Source organism: Symsagittifera roscoffensis, chromosome 4 (genome assembly GCF_963678635.1).
Source record: "Symsagittifera roscoffensis chromosome 4, txSymRosc1.1, whole genome shotgun sequence".
NCBI classification, from domain to species: domain Eukaryota; kingdom Metazoa; phylum Xenacoelomorpha; order Acoela; family Convolutidae; genus Symsagittifera; species Symsagittifera roscoffensis.
Window position 1 is genome coordinate 35,900,798 of NC_087065.1, and position 20,981 is coordinate 35,921,778.

The 20,981-nt window shown below is 37.7% G+C and overlaps 3 protein-coding genes across 3 annotated transcripts in view; all 3 read left to right on the top strand.

The window, feature by feature from the left end:
• LOC134843931 (galactosylgalactosylxylosylprotein 3-beta-glucuronosyltransferase 2-like) overlaps positions 1–20,981 on the top strand; it is a 405,495-nt gene that overhangs the window by 234,417 nt on the left and 150,097 nt on the right. The gene's annotated exons all lie outside the window — the stretch shown is intronic.
• On the top strand, positions 330–18,409 carry LOC134845102 (RING finger protein 39-like). The gene is made up of 6 exons (XM_063861957.1): positions 330–398; positions 928–1,028; positions 2,313–2,446; positions 9,874–10,037; positions 17,667–18,089; positions 18,295–18,409. Exons 2-6 carry the CDS (start codon positions 954–956, stop codon positions 18,390–18,392), a joined length of 894 nt encoding a protein of 297 aa, XP_063718027.1. The 5' UTR covers positions 330–398; positions 928–953; the 3' UTR covers positions 18,393–18,409.
• Positions 18,377–20,981, top strand: part of LOC134845103 (uncharacterized) — a 4,629-nt gene continuing 2,024 nt past the window's right edge. The window contains exon 1 of the mRNA XM_063861958.1: positions 18,377–19,169. Coding sequence (XP_063718028.1) covers positions 18,406–19,169 — 764 coding nt within the window. The 5' untranslated portion in view covers positions 18,377–18,405. The remainder of the gene's footprint in view (positions 19,170–20,981) is intronic.

Below are 20,981 nucleotides of genomic sequence, written 5' to 3' on the forward strand. Positions count from 1 at the left end.
ATTAGCCAGCAAACGTTCTATCGATAGTTAGTGCACAATTATACACTCTACTGAATGGAATAATGAACTATTCACGTACTTAAGTAACAGAGAAAATTTCGCGTTCTTAATTGGAAAGAATGGGACATCATTTTGCGTTCTAAATTGGAAAGAATTGGACGTCATTCGTTAGTTTTTAGTCTCAAATGCTAACTTTTAAAAGACTATTGCATTACAACTAACAATCACGGCTGACTATTGATTTTATAGTTAAATCATCAATTGAGGATTTCGAATGCGACTTCAACTGTCAATCTTTTCAAAAAGAGTATTGACTCAAGCTCGTGAAAGTCATTGTTTCCAATAGCAAATATTATTGGATTGTCAAATAAACAATAATTAAATGGGTTTGGTACCAGGTTGCTAGCATTCTTCAGAAAAAGAATCAAACTTGAGAACATTTGTATTTTACTTTCAACCGCTATCACGTGGTTTTCCGGCGCCATTTTTGGTGAAAAACGCCTGTAAAATATTATTATTCGGCACAGAAACTTTTTGCCTGTTTTCATTTGCTTGTGTAGTCTGCAGTTACTGTATGACCTCTTAGTCCTATTATTGCCGGTTCCCTAAAAATTATAGTATACTGGTGCCCCTAAGTTTGTGAAAAACCAAAAACGCTATTGATCAAATGTGCACGATTGTTTCGAAGTTTTTTAGCGACGTTCTTTTTTCATGGACTCATTCTCATTTCATGAACCCAACTATCACAAATAACACTAATTAATAAATCCTCAAGCACTCCATTTAAAGCAAGTAATCAAAGACGGAGTGATAAAAAAAATAGAAAAAGTAATATACAAGTAATAAAAACTCCAGTAATAAAAAGCGGATTGCTGATAGTTAATTCTGAAAATTTAATACACAATAATCCAAAAGTTTGGTTCTTAGTCATGCTGTAAACTCAAACCTCAGATATGGGATACCAGCAGATATTTTTGAGTCACTGCGTGCGATCGGCAGGCTCCGCTGCCAAGCGACTGGACGACATGGTAAGATTCACAATCAAAAATTTGCCCTAATTTTTTGTTCAGTTTGTTATTCATTCGATACTCAGAATCTCCAAAACTTTAATCAACCGTACAATCCCCCCCCCCCAAATTGATTTAAGGGGGAGGAAAATATGAATTTTTCAGGAAATAACTTTGATTATATCTTAGACTTATAGAAAATTAAAATTATTTAGAGAACCTTGATTAAAGTTACCTTAGCTTAGGTTAACAGCGCGGCTACAAAATAAATTCATTTAGAGAAAATGGATTAAAATTACAATAGCTTAGGTTATTAACGCGGCTAGGGGAAAATTCTACGGTTGGTCACTTAAGGGAGGGATTGTACGGTTGATCCCAAAACGTTCTTTCCGTATCAAAAAAAAATCTTCCGGAATTTTCTTCATTTAGACGACAAAATTGATATTTAATATAAAAAATAAAAGTTTCTTAATCCGATGATTAAGTTTTTTCAAGTTATTTTTCAACTTCTATCACTACCTCCATTGCGCAAAAAAAATCATTACGAGGCCAAATGTGCATTTTGTGAATAGTCAGCGGATTCCGCAACAGGCAAAAATCAGATTTATGTTCTCCTTATAATCGCTCGTTGCTTTCAATGTGCCGACAAAAAATTACGTTACAGGGATCCACTGAAATTTTGTAAGTGGAATCCACTTTCTTTTTGGAACATGTTTAAAGACTTGTCTCTGGGATCGAAGAACATACACACACAAAAATGTGCACCTATCCAGTCTACAGTTTGACCTCCTAATGATGGTTTGATTAATCAGCTCGCCTCAATTCAATTCTCGATGTTCTGTTATACAAATAATTTCACTGCATTTGCTAGACGTAAAAAAAATCGTGCAATACAATTATATGGGTCCAACTTTTGAAGTGTTTTTTTTTTCAAGTCCTATCAAGTTTCGTCACTTCCTATCAAATTTCAGCTCGGGTTGTCAATATCTTTCACTCTGAGTCTCAGTCATTTTCCACCAATCAATGTATCCGAACACTATGGCCTAGACGGTCTCGGTCAACTTTTCTCCGGCGGCAGTTAGACAGTCTCGCAGGTCGCGGACGCATGCCCTCTGGTATGTAAAAAGTGGAAATACTAAGTCTCATGACTTTCAAAGACCCTCACCGCATCGCAGAAACCGAAATTACTAATTTCAATCGCGGTGGTCTGAAAACCCAGACATTTGGCCGCGATAGTCTAAAATGCCAAAATTAGTTGCGATATTGTAGATATAAACCCACAGTTTCGATCATTCCATGTTTTAGGTGAGGCGCAAGGGTCTGTCAACGTTCATCTGTGTGGACATGGAGGCTGGCGATGGATTCAGAGAAGCCATAGTGGGCAATGCGGCCAACTGTAAAGTCATGGTCCTTTTCATAGACCAACAATGGGCACAAAGGTCAGTCGCAGGGCACAATTTAGGGAGAAGAGGCATGCTGGAACCCCCACCCCTGCAGTAGATGCCTATATTATACTTGGATATTTGACGTTATCATGAATTAAGTAACATATGCTTATTTGCAAGACCATCAATATTGTTAAGCCATGTTTGACGGATCGCCAGTGGCGACAGTAACGCATTTGAGTTTATGTTGATTCTTTTAAGTCTTCTCGTATTACGTGACATACGAAGTATCGCATTGGCAATACTTATACATGGTTCTATACGTCGCAATCACAAACGGAATCGAGCTATCGCAGTATGGAAGTATTTTGGCATGTCCTCTCAAAGGAACCACCGGTACCATGGGAAGACGGGGCGCAAAAATTTCAATTGCTGTTTATTGCAAACGAAGAAGTAGACATCGGAGATTTGTTTGATAAAAACGATTTGACGGAAAATAACTATCTTACATGGGAAGAACAGGTAGGAAACGAGGATGCGCCAGTCAGATAGGACAAAATAATGCTGTGATTCAGACTTGTGGTGAGGAAGCGATTAGTCGGGTCGATGATGAAAAATATTTTCAAAGGTACTACTAGTCCCGAAGCAGATAAGAGACTATAATCCAAGTTGTTCTTATCACTGGGGAAATAAGGCTAAATGTAATTTTATTAAAAAATACCCTCATAAAAAGATTGTAAGTATCAGTTTTACAGAGATGCGGAAGTTGCCGTTTGACTCTCTCTTAAAGAAACCTTATTTTACCTATTGTAGATTCTTGCTAGTTGGAAGCAAACAACGACAAAATGAGGGCATGGAGCAATTTCTTAGCTGGCACGTTAAGCGGTATATCCGGGGCTATAGTTTCGGCACAAAAGAAGAATCTATTTTTCACGTTGTATTCATTTTCAACATGCAGAAAAAAAGACCTAAGGAACCAGTTGTACGTTGAGCCACGCCGATATGGTTTAATGTGATAAGGTTAGAGAAACACGTGAGTTATTGTACTCAAGGTATAATGGAGGTATCTCAAAGTTTGAATGCGATCGTTCTACCCTGAAAGCCAAAAATTTTCAGGGGTTCAAGCGGGTTACAACAAGAGAAAACTAGTGAATGGAGTCATAGGACAACTACTTGACAAGTGTCAAAGTTGCGAAGGTTGATTGAAACCTTACCACAGAAAATTTTTCGCAGCTCGATTAGGAGTGCTGGTCATTAGGACGGAGTGGGATCCAGCAAGGAATGAAACTCGGAAGATCCTAGATTTCAGGATGGTGGAAGCCATTGACAAACCGAATTTTAAATAGTTTGTGCAAGTCAGTTTCATTTGTTTTGCAAAAGAAACTCGACGAGTTGAAAATTTTAGACAAGTAAAAGTCCGGAAACACCATTTTAGTGCGTCAGTTGATAAGTTTGTGTTGATTGAACGCATATTTGTAGATATTTAGAGGAGTGCTAGATCACACAGGATGCAGGATTCTTCATTAGGGAGCGGGGACAATGAAACAAACTAGGAAACAAAGTTATCGCAGCGTTAGTCATTGAAAAAAGTCAGAGGAAATTTACAATAACAACAAATGGTGTGTATAGCAGTGCAAGCGAGATTCTAGTGCAGTTTCTGCCAGTACAACATATAATAAACAAGACTGCTCGTATCAGGGCGAAGCCATGAATGTTCCGACTGCCTTTTAAGGTTTATGGAGCAGCAGTAATAACATTAAAAAAATTAAAGGAAATTTTTTTTTAAATTTATTTTTTATGAAAATCATTCCCCCACACGCCATATAAAGTAAAAAAGATAGATTTTGTTCCTTGTAACAAATCAATTATGGCAAATAAGTTTCGTTCAACCAATTTGGAACGATTTATAAGACGGATTAAATCTCCGCTTACGCGTTAATAGCGCGAAATATATCGCGCGTTAATTGTTCCAAATTGGCCAAAATGGCAATCTTTAAACCCTCATAACTTCACTAACAATGATCACAGGTAAAATATTTTTTTAAATATAAGCTCAGGACAACAATAGCTTTCGAATGATATAAAAAAATTCCGTCAAAAATGGCTAGTTAAAAAGTCAAAATTTGTCTGAAGAAAAAAAAACCCACCCCGAGCACAAATATTCCGTTACTTTCGTATCGAAAGTCGGAACAATAAGTGTATGAAAACGCAAAGAGGTAATAAAAATAGTGAAGTGAATGCAATTTTGAAAGGAAAGAGAGAACTCATTCATGTACCACCAGAAGTAGAGGAAATTATAACGAATCTGTTGAAGGAAGGCATATATTTAAACTCGGAAATGCATGGGAGATTTTTTGATCCTGCCAACTGTTTATGTGGTAAACGAAATGGATTGGTAAACACATATATTGAAATTGTTATGAAACGCCAAGATGAACAAGACTGCTCGTATCAGGGCGAAGCCCTGAATGTTCCGACTGCCTTTTAAGGTTTATAGAGCATAGTAATAACATTAAAAAATAAATTTAAATGAAATAAAATGAAATGAAAGTTTTTTTTCTAAATTTTGAAATTTTTGAAAATCATCACCCCACACGCCATATAAAGTATAAAAAGATAGATTTCGTTCCTTGTAACAAATCAATTATGGCAAATAAGCTTCGTTCAACCAATTTGGAACGATTTATAAGACGGATTAAATCTCCGCTTACGCGTTAATAGCGCGAAATATATCGCGCGTTAATTGTCCCAAATTGGCCAAAATGGCAATCTTCAAACCCCCATAACTCTACGAAAAATGATCACAGGTGAAATATCTTTTCAAATTTGAGCTCAGGACAACAATACCTTTCGAATGATATAAAAAAATTCCGTCAAAAATGGCTAGTTAAAAAGTCGAAATTTGTCTGAAGAAAAAAAAACCCACCCCGAGCACAAATATTCCGTTACTTTCGTATCGAAAGTCGGAACAACAAGTTAGTTGATACTTTAGCGTTGGCTATTAGCGGAAACGCTACAAAATCGAGTTGTTTTTCCGATACTGATCTAAAAGACGCTTATTCTCAGATGTTTGATTACTTTCATCCCGAGTTATCGAAGCCCATTTCGCTTGCTTCAAAATTTTTGAAGGAAGCGGAGTTACATATAAAATAATTCCAAGCGGTACATTGGGCGGTGGTCTCATTATCAATGTTTTTGTTTGGTAAAAACATGGAACAAAAGTCTCATTATCAAAGCTCTATTCACGATAAAAACAGCTTACTAATTTTTTGTTCCGACTTTCGATACGAAAGTAACTGAATATTTGAGCTCGGGTTGGGTTTTTTTTTCTTCAGACAATATTCGACTTTTTAACTAGCCATTTTTGACGGATTTTTTTTATCATTCAAAAGGTATTCTTGTCCTGAGCTTAAATTTGAAAAGATAGTTCACCTGTGATCATTTTTCGTAAAGTTATGAGGGTTTAAAGATTGCCATTTTGGCCATTTTGATCAATTTGGGACAATTAACGCGCGATATAATTCGCGCTATTAACGCCTAAGCGGAGATTTAATCCGTCTTATAAATCGTTCCAAATTGGTTGAATGAAGCTGATTTGCAATAATTGATGTGTTACAAGGAATGAAAACTATCTTTTTGCACTTTTTATGGCGTGTGGGGGGATGATTTTCAATTAAAAAAATTTCAAATTTTAGGAAAAAATTTTTTCATTTTATTTTATTTCATATAATGTTTTTATGTTATTACTGCTGCTCCATAAACCTTCAAAAGCAGTCGGAACATTCAGGGCTTCGCCCTGATACGAGCAGTCTTGTAAAGCTTTATTATCTTGTTTGTCTGCACAATTGAAAAAAAACCACACAGATACGGCTAGTACGGTGAGCAAACTGATTTTTTCCTTTCGACTAGGAAATAGAACCTTTCCCGGGAAAAACATGAAGTTGGAAGACTATTTTAGTAGGGACCCAGTAGAAATTGCTCCAAAAGTGTCAGAACTGGATAATAGTGTTGTAGCCGCTCAAATTAGCGCGGTTAATAGTCTATGAACACCATCGGTTTAAAGGAATGAATTTGCTACCAAACTGGCAAAAAGTATCGTCATGTTCAGTACAATGGACCCCATGACAAGAGCTTTTGGTCATGCTGAGTTTTGGAAAGGTGATTCAAAAATCTGGTATATCGATAAGTTTAGGCTCGAAATCAATCAACGCAGATGCAATGGTTCAAGCGACGCGAAATCTGCAATGGCTCAAGCGAGGGATGAAAAAAGGGGATCTAGACCCACGCAAGGAGGCATGTTTAAAGACCACGATTGTTACGACACACTCCCGAATAGTGCTCGGGGGATAGCCACTACTCCAATACTGATCGATTGCTCATCCGACAGATTCATGTCGACGGAAAGTTCCATCGTTGCGCGGCCGATACAAGCGGAAACAATTGAAATGTCAATTAATTTGGAGCAACCGTCATTGTTAGTAAGCAAGATTGTGATACACCAAAGAAATTGGAAGTTCGGTGAACATGGACACTGGGGCCCGGGACAAACAGAATAGCTGATATTTTGATACACCGTAAGCCATCAAAACTGAACTGTCCAATACTCCATGAAGGGATATCTCAGAGGGAATGCAAGAACGCAGCAGCCCGTTGACGAAATATCGAAGTCGGTATTACCTTATAGCATAGGGCCGTTACGCGAACATGAACCGCAAACGTTTTTGAATTAACATATATTTTACAAGTGCGCGGTAAGTTGCAGCCAGTTAACGTAGTGCAGCCATTTTGAAATAACTGGCTAGAGAGATTTTCAACTGGCTAGTTTTCCTCCGAGATCTCTCTAAAGGTTAGAGAGATTTCGGAGGAAAACAGAATAGTGAACCATTTAGTTTGAGGTCATTTAGCCGGAAAAGAGGCGAAGCACATGCTCAAGATCGCAGTGAGATTAAGAAAATGCCTTTCAGTCCAAAGGAAGTCCCAAGCGCAAAGAAAAAACGCGGAGGATTCATGTCGTGATAATGATGTGCCGGTTTCCTTGGGAGACTACCAAGGTTCAGGACGACATCCAGGGGTTGGACGAGGAGGTCTCAGGTCGGTCATTTCGTTGATGTGCTGAGAAAATTGCGAAGGAATCTTAAACACATGAGGCGAGTATCTTCGATCACAGTTGCACCAGGAATAATGGTGGATGGCTTCAGGTCAGAAGCGCTTTACCAGGCTTTGGAAGTTGTGATCAGAGCAGCCAGAAAGAAACAATATTGGGTAACTTAGTAAATGTGGCGCAGGCAGGAACTCAGAAAACACGCGAGGTGAGAGCTACTAGGTTAAATAGCAGCGGAGTCTGTTGTTTGGGGGCCAGTGGCTAGAAGAGTGAACCAGTGGCACCTGATTTGACACACGGCGGTCAAATTGAAGATATGGTTCAGCAATGCCTGAAGCAAAAAGTTTGAGCGAAGTGTTACCGACGGTCATACTTGAGACAAACGAAAAGCCGAAGGCCGCAATGTTTGAAGCAGCGGCTGATTTATCCCACGTCAGCGGGGAATCAAGTCAATGATTATCTATTGATGATTTAGACATTGTGACAAATTATCTGCCATTAGCTTGACCACTGAGGACCTCTGTCAAGCTAGTAATATTGATTGAGTTTGATATTGGTTTGATTTAATTGAAGGGGGAATCTAGTGGAAACCTATATTTTACCTAGATAAATGATGTTATTATTCATTACGAAACATATGTTTTCTACCAGTATTTAAGTATTTTTTTAGGTTATGCTTATCGTATTGCCAGTCGCGGCGATAACAAATTAGATTTTAAGTTTAATCTATTACGTTTTCTCTGATTACGTGACGTTACCCGCGTTGGCAAAAAATGCTAATCATACAATTTCATATTGTGAAAAAAATGGTTATCATACTATTTCATGCTATTTCAAACATCAAAAAAAAATACTAAAAAAATATCAAGATAAGTATTTTTTCCATACTATGAAACATTATAATAAGCAATTTTTGACACACTCTGGAATTAAATAACAAGCGTTTTGCACTACTTTTTATCACAAAAATTTTATGAAATAGCAAAAGCAATTTTTTGTTCTATGAAACTGGATGATAAGCATTTTAACATACTATGAAGTTGTATGATAAACATTTTTTCCATAAATGAAAATACAAAAAATATTTATTCGAATTTTTTTGTTTCATCCGAAACACTAGCCAAGGATTTTTTGTCCCAAGAAAAACTGGCAGTTACCACGCATATAAACTGCATTTGGTAATTTTAGCCATGTTAATTAGTTTAAACATTTTTATATGGCGTTATATACCAAAAATATAACTTTTTATATATGGCTAGGTGCTTTTTAGTTTGAAAATTTTTGTGGTTGAGAAAAAAGGCCCTTTTTAAAAAAATATATATCTTTTTCTCGGCATATGAAACAATAAACATAATCGTGTTTACCAAAAAAAAATTTATTTTTGTATTTTTTTGGATTTTCAAGGTGAAAAACTCATGGTGGTCTACGTTAAAAACACTAAAAGTCAAACTTTGAATGCAATTTTTGTTCTTTAAGTACATATTTGAGCACAAAAGGAAGTTGGCAACCAAAAAAGGGATTACAAATTTTTTACCGCAAGAATTTTCCGACCGAAACTGAAATTAGCTTTGTGACAGTAAGTTGATCTTAATCACTGGAAACCCCTATTAAACTCATTTAAAACTGCTCAAACAAAATTTCAATTGATTTTTAAATTTTCTAATTTTTCTCTAAAAAATACTTATCGTACAATTTCATATATGAAATTTATATGATAAGCAATTTTTCGAACAAAACTAAATTCATTTTCTTGATAGTTATATTGGTCTTTGTCATTGAAGGTCTTCATTAACCTCATTTTTATTTACCGAAACATGTTTTTAGAGAAGTTTTTGAACAAAAAAATTGATAACAAAAAGCTTATCATACAATTTTCATCCATGAAAATTGTATAACAAGCATTTTTTCATCAAAAATTTCTTATCAGGTTTCACATAGCCAGAAAGTTTCAAGTGAGTCAAATAGAACAAAAACGTGTAGTAAAAATTTTTAAAACAGTTTTCAAATTTTGTATGAAAATTGTTTGGTAAGCATTTTTTTCACAGCGCCATATATGAAATTGTATGAAATTGTATGATTATGGTTTTCCTTTTATGGACGTCAACGCGGGTACTTAGTATAGCTTGAGCTAACTTCTACTTCTTTCCCCTACAACTATGATGACATACTTGTGACTACCAAACATTTTTCGAAAGTGCGACAGAATTTATGAAAGATGTATGATAAAAAGTCTTGAATCAAAGTGTATGTCCAATAAAACTCAAATTTAAGTAAAATTTGACTTCGAAATTCACCATAAAACATCAGTTACTTCAGAATAGACAGTTTCATTAAAATGATTAAGAAGTTCTTAAGATAAGTTCCTAAGTTTGTTTTCCAGTAAGGAGTGCAAGAGTGAATTCAACTGCGCCTATTCGTGCTTCAATCGGGAAGAGTGGCCCAAGTTTGTTCCGATTGTGATCGGAGGGTTCGGCTGGATCAAACCCAATACTTACCCTGTGGCACACTGCATCACTTCAAACTTCCAATGTCTCGTACTTGATGGTGAGATTAACAAAATGTACCATTTTGAAATAGTTGTTAACCACTCATTCTCTATGCACCGCAAGGAAGCTTTCAGCAAAAAACTCTTGGAATCGTAATCGAAATGAACAGCTGCTTCTTTATAGCTTGGAATCTCGGTTTGCAAGTTTTTGTTTGCACTTTGATTGGATCGCGATGCGAACTACTTTTCTCGGTGCGTATTCATAGGTTCCAAAATGAAAAATCAGTCCCATAGGTTCCAAGATAAAATAGCAGTCATATAAGTCCCAAATTTTTTCAATTGGTCAAAAGACTAAATTAGCCGAGTCTCGGTTTAAGGTCGCCGGTGGAAAAAATGAGGCCCAAATTTCTACAATATGAATGCTTTTGCATGTTTTTCCGATAATCGTTTTAATGCAATTGGGATCAAATGCGGTATATTTCAATAATAATATCATTTTCATTAAGCATAGACCTTCGTACCCTGTAACAGCAGCCGACGTAAGTTTCATACCGGTCCAAGAGCAGGTATTTCAAATAACCAAATCGAACGTTCGAAGTTCTAATGAGCAAATAAAACTTCGTCCTGTTCCAACTGTTTGCTGTGAACAGTTCGGTGAAATTTTTCTTTGTTAAAAGAAAAAAAAACAGTTCTTTGTTATGTGTATTATTTTGCGCAAAACTTCTATGAGGAGCTACCTATTTGGATGTAAATCATTTTAGTTGTTATTTATATTCTTGAGAGTTTCTCATATTAGTATCAAGTGCTAGCAAATACCTGCCTGTCAGTCAATCTAGATCTGCATGTATGCTCACCTCTAATTCAGTGTCTGGATTATACGTTAGAAGAAACAGTTGAATTAACATTTTAACGTGTTTTATCAACCCTTGTTATGGCGCAGCCAGCCGATGAATGAGGAAAAACCCCTAGAATGAGGAAAAACCCCTAGAAGAAACAGTAGCTTTCTGGTCTCCGAACCAAGCGGAGCCACAACTGCTGTGGGAACATTGGGAACAACGATTTCACTGGGCAATGGTGGCGAATCATGTATTAGTTTCATCGCACTAACACTTTGATTCTTCATTAACGGCGACAGAGATCGCTGCACTGGAGAGTGTTGGGGGAAAACCCAGGGAAGACGGGTAAAAAACTCTGATCTCTAATATGTACTTCTATAGAGAGCTGAGTGGAATCGCGCCGAAGTGTAACTTGGGAACACAGGAATGGAAACTGGTTCGAGACATATCCATCTTCAATATGCGGAACAAGGACGCCGACGTCAAAGGAGACATTGGACCTATCACAATCGTGGGGGAATCGGAACAACTGATCGGAAATGCTGCAATTGAGTGAGATCAACTAAATTTCATCCCGGAACACCAACAACGATGCCCAGCAAGATCATTTACATGTAAATTCTGCAAGAAAGTGCGCCATTGAGAGAAAAATGCCGGGGAAAGAAATTGTCGCGAGAGGGACAGTCAGTAGGGCTCATCCAGGAGGATGGAATGTTTGCAGGGGATGATAGCATCTCGGATGAAGTAAGCTCACAAGACGCAACTTCCGTAGTATTTGTAAGAAAAGGATCATCACAGGGCGTCGCAGAGCTCAGAAGATTATATGGTAATTTCATTACGACATGGATACCGAAGAGTGGATACCGATATTTACAATAGCTGACCTACAGACAACCCTGGGAAAAGCCAGCATTGAGCTTAAGCAGAAAAACACCGAGGACGACGAACTTCAAGACAACAGGAACAACCGGATTAACTTGCTAGGAAAAGGGGACGTGGATTTGGCATCAAATGGATGCAAGACCAGAACAGAGATCAGATTCATCGGAGGAAAAAGACCGTCGATCGTGAGACGCGACCTCATGGGAAGACTGGACCTCCAACTCATGCAGAATAGTCCAGTGGGGTTTGACATGATCATCTAAGGGACACAAGGCAACGGCGGTGACGAGCAAGCAGGTGATCCAGAGGATCAAAACATGGACCTTGGCAACAGTATTTCAGTAAGCTACTTCCAAATTTTTTACCAGAAAAAATAAAATTAGGAACTATAACGTACAGGCTGAACTTTTTAATAACCTCGTACCAGTACAACAAAAAGGTCGACCAGTGCAGGTAACACTCCAAGACAAACTGGATGCAGAGAATGACAAGCTGCTGGCCCAAGGTCACATAGAAAAATTGCAGGAAGGTTTCGATCGATATTTTGTTTCGCCGATTGCAATTAATATAAAGAAAGACGGCTCCGTGAAACTAGCGCCCGAATAACTCAATTGGAAAATGCACAAAATAAAAATCATGTGCCAAACATAGAAGAGATTGTAGACATAATAGGACAATTTTTTTCAGAAAAAAGAAAGGGGACGTGTGTTTTACCACAATGGACTTAGACTTAACATTTGCGTACGGGCAGAAACGAGCGTGCACTGTAACTTCTCACTAGCGTGCAGGCGAGCGACAGAAAGGTACAGGGACTAACGTCAATGCTGGCAGATTTCCAGACAGCATTCGACTCAAATTTCAACGAGTTTCCGCAATAGAAATAGTTTACCGACGACATATTGGTAACAATCAAGGGAACCGAAATCCAGCACATCTCCATGCGTGAGAAAATTCTTCGGCATTTAAATTGCGAGAATATATCGCTGAAATTTCAAAGGCGCAAATTCGCTAAGGGCCAGTGCTAATGGCCCGGACACCGAATTGCAGCCTCTTAAAGGAAAAATGGCACCAATCAACGCGCTAGCGGCTCCAACGACAGTGACCCAATGAAAAACATTCTTGTGCTCATTTCACAGCTACATAAGTACCCTCCAGCAATAGCAGAACTATCAAAACCATTAAGATTATTTGAGAGCGAAAAGAACGACTACAAATGGCCTAAAGAGAGCGAAATTGCGTTTCAAAATATTAATCTGGGGATAGCGAATGTAGTCAAATTGAAATACTTCGACATACATAAGGAATGCAGAATCGTATGTGACGCTAGTTGTTTGAACAATTAGCGTTGTGACGCTAGTTGTTTGAATAATTAGCGTTGTTTGAACAATTTCCATCCGAAGTGTGGCTCCCAATCTTATTCGCATCACAATTTTTTAACGCAGCTGAAAAGAAATACTCTACCAAGGAATTGGAGATGTTGGCAGTCGGTCGTGTTGGGGGCTGAATCTTTCAGAAACGGTGTCCTAGGAAGACCATTTTCAATAATCAGCAATCATAAAGCCTTAATTTCACTACTAAAAGAAAACAACAAAAAGACCCTTTTTTTGAGACTAACAAGATAGCTACACAGACTGATTCTGTTCGATCTTGTCATAGAACATAAACCTGAAGCGAAAACTGTTATCGCAGATCATTTGTAAAGTTACCCAAGTGACCTACTAGAGCCAAGTAGTCATACGCAAACATCGACGGTTGAGGTCAGAAAGTCATGCGGAAGAAATCTAGCCAATAAGAATTGTCCAATTTGCAAACCGCATTTGTCAATCAAATCCATGGGACGGTCAGTGTAGGCTGTATATCGTTCGCCTAGAAGGCGGTCATTTAGTCGGAAATTTATGACTTAGAAAAAGTGATGAAAGCTCAAAATGTTCTTTCCCAGTGATAGAAATTGATTCAAATGTAATTTCTCCGAGCAGACTAGACCCTTATCTTGAAAGTAGCGACGAAATCACAGTAATTAACCAAACAATTGAAGCCATCAGCAAAAACAGACAAGACTGAAAAAAAAACAATGTTTATCAATTCCTTCAAAGTTTCCGGTTGAACTGTTTCCAGCAATAAATCATAACCAACGAACCAAATCAAATATTCAACGAGAATGTAAAATTATTTAAAAGTCTAGCTCATTGCCTGAACTATTTATTTTGGAGTTTATCGCTCCAAACATTCCAGCAGACGTGCCCTACTTAAAGCTAAAGAGGCAATTAATAAAGAAAAGACCAACCAGATCTCACTAAAGTGGGAAAATACTGGGCCCAGTACGCCAACGACCTCTTCTTAGGAGACAAATTTGTCTGGCTGGACGGACGACTATTAATCCCATTACCCCTGCAAACACCAGTAGAATACCCGATAGAAATTGATTCAAATGTAAATTCTCCGAGCAGACTAGACCCTTATCTTGAAAGTAGCGACGAAATCACAGTAATTAACCAAACAATTGAAGCCATCAGCAAAAACAGACAAGACTGAAAAAAAAAACAATGTTTATCAATTCCTTCAAAGTTTCCGGTTGAACTGTTTCCAGCAATAAATCATAACCAACGAACCAAATCAAATATTCAACGAGAATGTAAAATTATTTAAAAGTCTAGCTCATTGCCTGAACTATTTATTTTGGAGTTTATCGCTCCAAACATTCCAGCAGACGTGCCCTACTTAAAGCTAAAGAGGCAATTAATAAAGAAAAGACCAACCAGATCTCACTAAAGTGGGAAAATACTGGGCCCAGTACGCCAACGACCTCTTCTTAGGAGACAAATTTGTCTGGCTGGACGGACGACTATTAATCCCATTACCCCTGCAAACACCAGTAGAATCGAGGATCCGCTTCTATCATCACGGAAAACAGAAAATATTTGAGGCAGATCGAGATGTCTGGTTTTCGTATATGTACAGCAGTCGGGCAGCAAAAGTAACACAGTGCACAGATGCGTGTAATAATCTGAAAATGTTGTTGCAAATAGGAGATTTTAGAAAATTCCCCAAGCCAAAGGAACTTAATAAATGCATAGCATACAGATGGGTTTCTGGGGAAAATTATATCTATCACTACGGTCTTCTCAAAAAAATCATATAGACCAAGGGTCATGTTTCACGTCCAACAACGTTAGGAGTTTCTGCAATATCGAGGGAATTGAGCTCATCTACTCACCCGTAAACGATCACCGAGGCAGGGGTTGGGAGAGAGAACATTTGGCAGTATCAAAAAATTTGGCAGTACCGAAAATGAACACAAATCATTGAAATTAATGGTCGACAAAGCGTCAGACGCATAAAGTTTCTCCTCAAAGGCGATATTTAAGCTAACCCCGTTTTTGGCACACCACGGCCGGGAGGCGAATACCGTTTTACGTAATCTCATAAAAAAAACGAGTTTAAAAACTTGGATTGGAAAAACGTCCTAAAACAAAAAACGTCCTAAAACAATCTTAAGACTCAGAGCTCATTATGGTCACCTACTCGCATCATTTGAACTGGGAGGAGCGTTCAGACTCGCAATACGCCCCAACAATGAGGAAGTCGCTGGTCAAACTCAATAGCGATCATCAGGTTGACACAGACCAAGAAGAGGTACCGCAGGACGAACTGCAGAACCAAGGGGACAAGGACGCCCCCGGCAACTACCAGCGGACTACTATCACAACGCCAAACCGGTATAGAATACTAAAATCTAACATAGTATCTGAATCGAAACATACCATCAAACTGAAAAGCGTGTGTGTGCTTAGCAAAAGTGCCGTGACGATGAAGCCAAAGCCAGCAGTCACGAAGAAACGGAAACCGGCGACCATAACTGAGATGGTAGCTGGCGCAAAGCCGGGAACTCCATGAAACCCTAATTCGAAGGTGCCAAAACAATGCATTCACAAAAGTAAAAAGCGATCATTGGGCCATCGGACGACTAAGGACGTGCCACGAGAGGAAACGGTTGCAGCGGGACAAGGAAAGAGCTGGGCGATGGCGCATGACGAACGGGCCCATAAAGCACGGAAGCCGAAGGCAAAACAAGCGAGAGGCAACCAGGGAAAAACCCAACCAGACCCACCGTAGTAACGAAAGAACGTCTTTCGAATAGTAGTCAAGAGGAGGCGGAGTGCGAGACGCAAAGTTCAAGTTCGCAAACCAGGAAGAATAACAGGCGGCAGAAGCAAAATGAGAGGGGTGATGATTGAATCTACCACCAAAGAAAACCCAAGGCGTGGGGAGAAGCCGAAGAACCCAAGGGGTAACCCAAGCCGAAGAACCAATTAAAACTAGCAAAACTTTTTAACCCAGGTGGAAGGACAGCTTAAGCCTGAAAATGAAACTGCTTAAGCGTTGCTAATTTTCATTTCAAACTGAAATTACCTTGTATTTACATTTTGCATCCGTAGGGAAATGTGAGGAGCTGCCTGTTTGGATGTCAATCATTTCAATGATAATTTATATTCATGAGAGTTTCTCAAATTACTATCAAATGCTAACAGATAATTGCCTGTCAATTAACCTAGGTCTACCTTGTTGTTGACCTCTAATTCAGTAACTCGAGTATACGTTGAAAGAAACAGTTGAATTAACATTTTACCTTATCATGTTGTCAGCACTTGTTAGTTCCGGTTTTTAATTAACGCGTATACCGTAAGCGGCGGTTTATTCTTGCTCCACAATTGATAGTTCTGACTCTCGAATTATAATGAAATATACCTCCACTGATGTTTTGTTGTTCTTCAAACAGATGGTGAGTTTTAAGCTAAAATTGTTGACAGACATTTCAAAATCAAAAAAAAAATTTTATGCACAAAAAAGTTCCCTTCTATTCAAAAGAAAAATGGACAATAATCGGTTATAGTGTAGTTTCATGGATTTCTGTTTTTAAAATAAAAATGAACAAATTGGATTAAAAATCATCACATTGTCTAAACTTGCCACTAAAATCGGTTATATAGACAACATTTTTGTCAACAAAAATCCATTATAATGGATTTTAGTCCACGAATCTTCGGTGCGGGCTGTGCAAGAAATTTAAAACTGTCAAAACAATTATTAATGCAAGCGATCTGATCATTTTGGCCTTTGCTCTGATCTAGCAGTTTTTGTTCCGCCCATTGAAAATGGGAATGAACTTTGTATTCGGATGCGTTTTTTTTCTAGTTTTGTTTTCCACGCAAAATCAGGTACCACAAACAATGATCGGACTGAGTTGAGAGGTGTATCTTTTTAAAGGTTTTGCAGGCGTAATTTGAACCACATTAAAAAATTTTGAACAAATTTTTCCTGTGTGGATGAAATCCGCTTTTTGATTTTTCGTGTGAATAAAGCGAGCGAGCAGTCTTTTTACTGCTTAAAAGCTTATGATAGCCTAATTTGAAAAGTAAAAGCTTCGTTTTTATTTGGTTAACGTTTATAAACATTGAGTAATGTATCTTATTTTCAAAATCAAACATTTTCAAAATTCAAAAAACTGCAAAACAAAAAAAAAACATGAAAAACTTTCGAAAATTTTTGTTTGATTATTTTTTTCTGTTTTTCTAGTTTTTTTTTCTACAAAACTGTTTTTCAATTTACTTAATTTAGTATGGCTGTCGTTAGTATTTAGTATGGTATAGTCAATTTGCAGTTTTTGTTCAGCTCCTTTTATCACACTGCGCCGAAAAAAATGACAATAATTTAAAAAAACTGTTGCATTTAATTAAGATAATGCTCGGAGCTACTTGCACAGTAACCGGCTATCCTTGTTTAAAATGATATTAGTCAGAAGTTGATGTCGGCTCAAAATGCTGGATCCATACCGGAAAAAAATAGACTCTTTGCTTGAGAGGCCAAACATCATTTGACAAAAAAGAATCCAAAAACAGATTTAAAAATCTTCTTTTCTTGCTTCTCTTGAAAGCTGATAATTAATTGGCTTCATCATTTGCTGATCTTTAGATGACGAATCTACGTGGCCGGATTTTTTCGGTAAAGTTATCTCAAAATGCCACGCCATCGTGAATGAAGCCAATTCATCCGGAGAAAGAATTGAAGGTGAAGCTGAAAATCCGAGTACTCAACTCAAAGAATCCATCACTGCTTTCATATCCTGTCAGTTATGCCAGAAGATTTTCGATGACCCCAGAATTCTGCCTTGTAGTCACACTTTCTGTTTGGACTGTTTGAAAACATCGAAAACAGATAATGAGCCGGAGCCATTTTGCTGCCCAAAATGCCGATTGGAATGTTCAGCCGAACCCGAGGACCTGCCGCCGGACTTTAAAGCCAACCAGATGATTGAGGCACATGAAATTTTGATGACCAACAAAGTCGAGGAACCTTTGGTGCGGACGGAAGTGCAAAGTACAAATTCTAGTCAAGGTTATATATACTAAAAATTGAAAGCAGTAAGCTTAATATCATTTGATTGGTAAGCGGAGCATCAGTTTTCAATATTTTATTAGTGCAAATTATGAGGTGTAAAATTTTACTTCTGTTAAAATTCTTGACTGAAGAGGGTCATCGAAAAAATGAACGGTTTTCTACTCTTCAATTATAACATACGTATGATTATGTGTCGTTTAAGGTACATTTGGGAGGCAAGAGACATTCCCAGATGATGTGGTTGAATGGTTTACAGAGCATTCAGTGCCTACAGATGCCCAAAAGAATTCTGTTCAATGACGGGTTTGAATTCATGAACTTAATTCTTGGTCTAACTCGAGATGATATTGATAAGCTAGGGTTCAAAACCGGTCATAAGCGGCTCATTTGGGATGTGCTAAAGACTACTCGTGGAGACTCCGAGGAGCCCCCGCAGTCACCATTCGCCGTCGGAGGAATCAGAGACAAATCTATTTCTTGCGTTGAGAGTCCTCAAGTTAGACAGCAAGTCAAAAACGCTGCTAATCCGACCGACGTGAATTTGAATGACCCTAAATGGCTAATTCTAGATTGCATATACGACGAGCGACCTCTGTTTTCGGGAACTCAGCCAGCAGATTCGCAGAAGTTTTGGGCGAGTTTGACTGAAAAAGAGCGCAACGAGTTTGTCTCGAGGTTCAAAACTTCGGCTGATAAAATTCAATTATGTCAAAACGTTGATGATTTGGTCAAAAGTGAGAAGCTTCGAAAAGTCGCTATGGTTCTTTGCGATGCTGGAGAATACGAGTCGGCTGAGGCTATTGCATTAGTTGCAGCAAGTTTTTTGAGCCGAGAAAGCGAATTTTACTGCCTCATGAAAGCAATTTTGTGCTACGCTACTATTCATAAACTGAAATTGCCGATGTACGTCAGTGAAAATCCGGCAGACGATGCTGAAAAATGGAAGGGGCTGTTCCGGGCGTTGGAGGAGGTCATAGAGGCAGCAATGGGCGACGGGAGAACTATAAGTACTGAAATGTACATCAAAATGAACATCATGAAGATGTTTACGATTGGGAGCATCAAAAATACCGGATGGTGAGTCAAAAACAATCATAAATCAAAACAAGAATAGCCGGTTACTGTGCGCAGAATGTTTGGACCATAGTCTTAAGAAAATACAACAACATCATTTTTCAAATTAGAGTCGTTTTTTCGGCGTGGTGTCATAAAAGGGTCTGAACTAAAGAGTAGAGCCTAAGCATATTCGACAGTTAAGAAAAATATGCATATTAAATAAAATCAATTTTTGTAGAAATGACCAGAAAAACACAATATTAAAAAAAACACAATTTTTTTCATTTTTTTTTCATTTTCTTAAAAGGGAAGTTTTTTGTGACCGCGCTTAACTCAAACCCTAAAATATCTCACAAAAAATAAGTAAAAGATGAATTAGCCAAATTGAATTAATTCTGGAAACGGCACAAGTTGCAGAATTTGTCGATATAAATGGATAAATCATTCAACAAAACTGACACATTCACGCTTAACGTGTTAACATAACAGCATTTTTGTGATATACGGTAAACCACATACAGAAGACGCCAATAACCTGCCAGACAAGGTCAATTTGATGTTTTAATATTAGTTTTAGTTAGACATACAATTTGGTTCGGGAAAAAGCATTGATTTTTTGGGGGATCAATTATGCGCCGAAACGGTCTGGTCCGTTTTTTATGCCTTGTTCTAGACCACTCGGCCAACTGATCTTCATTTAGTTCCATTTACTCGGTTTTATATTCTCGCTTATGAGAGGTTATTTGCGTGGCATCATTTTTGATTCAAAAAAGGCGCTAAAATACTAAAATTAACCACTTTTATTTAAGTAAAACTATTTTTTTCGGGCTTGAATTAAGCTTTTGTAACTTTTAAGCCATTAAAATAAGCTATTGAAGCCTGCTCGCGCGCTTTATTCGCTCGAAAAAGACGAAAAACTAAATTTTAAACCGGTTTTCCCGACACTTGGAAAATTCTTTCAAATTTTTTAATGTCGTTGGAATCATGGCTGAAAATGCTTAAGGTGATGTATTACTTGTGGTAGCTGAAAGCAAACAAAAATTACAAGAACACACTCGAATACAAAATTCCTCCTGGTTTTTCAAGTGTTCGGAACAATAAAACAGGTAATTGAAACTTTGATGAAACTTTGATTTAAAAAAAATCATGATAGAGGAGAGCAATTGGCAACTCGAAACAAACTGACATTCTTGTTGAAATGATTGATTACGAAAGCTGAATAATTATTATGTTATTTGGTTAGAAATGAACCTGCCATAATTTTAGGTTCCCGCACCGGAGTTCTATGAATCATAATCGATTATATTGAGTTTTCGCGGTCTGTCTCAAAAAATTTCGATAATAATCGATTAAAAATGGATTACAATGAAACATTTTTTTTTAAAACAGTAAAATCCAAATATAATCAATTATAATCAATTGAATCGATTTTAATCGTTCATAAACGGATTTTTGCAAGTAAATGAAGCTTATATTCGGATTTTTGAAAGAAAATGAAACTTGTTTTCAAGGCAAAATAATCCATTATAACCAATTATAATCGATTTTAATGGATTTTTTCGAGAAATTAGTCATGAAATATACAATTTTTTTTTGATGGTTATTGCATTTCCTGTTTAGTGCGGTTTTTTTGGCTGCATAAAAAGTTGCATTTCACTTTTCAATCTTTATAATTTGCTCTTATATACCCCGTTTACCCCTTCACTGCCCCCCCAACCCGTTTATAATTTGGTCTCATATACCCCGTTTACCCCGTCCCTGCCCCCCCCCCATTTCCTCCCTGTTTACACCCCCCCCCACTCCGTTATCCTCCCTGTTTACACCCCCCCCCCC

Bases quoted from the DNA above. Each gene is read 5' to 3' on its own strand.
- LOC134845102 (XM_063861957.1), top strand. From the start codon at position 954: ATGGGATACCAGCAGATATTTTTGAGTCACTGCGTGCGATCGGCAGGC. The intron at 1,029-2,312 runs GTAAGATTCACA...TCCATGTTTTAG, and splicing joins CCAAGCGACTGGACGACATG to GTGAGGCGCAAGGGTCTGTC. The intron at 2,447-9,873 runs GTCAGTCGCAGG...TTTGTTTTCCAG, and splicing joins GACCAACAATGGGCACAAAG to TAAGGAGTGCAAGAGTGAAT.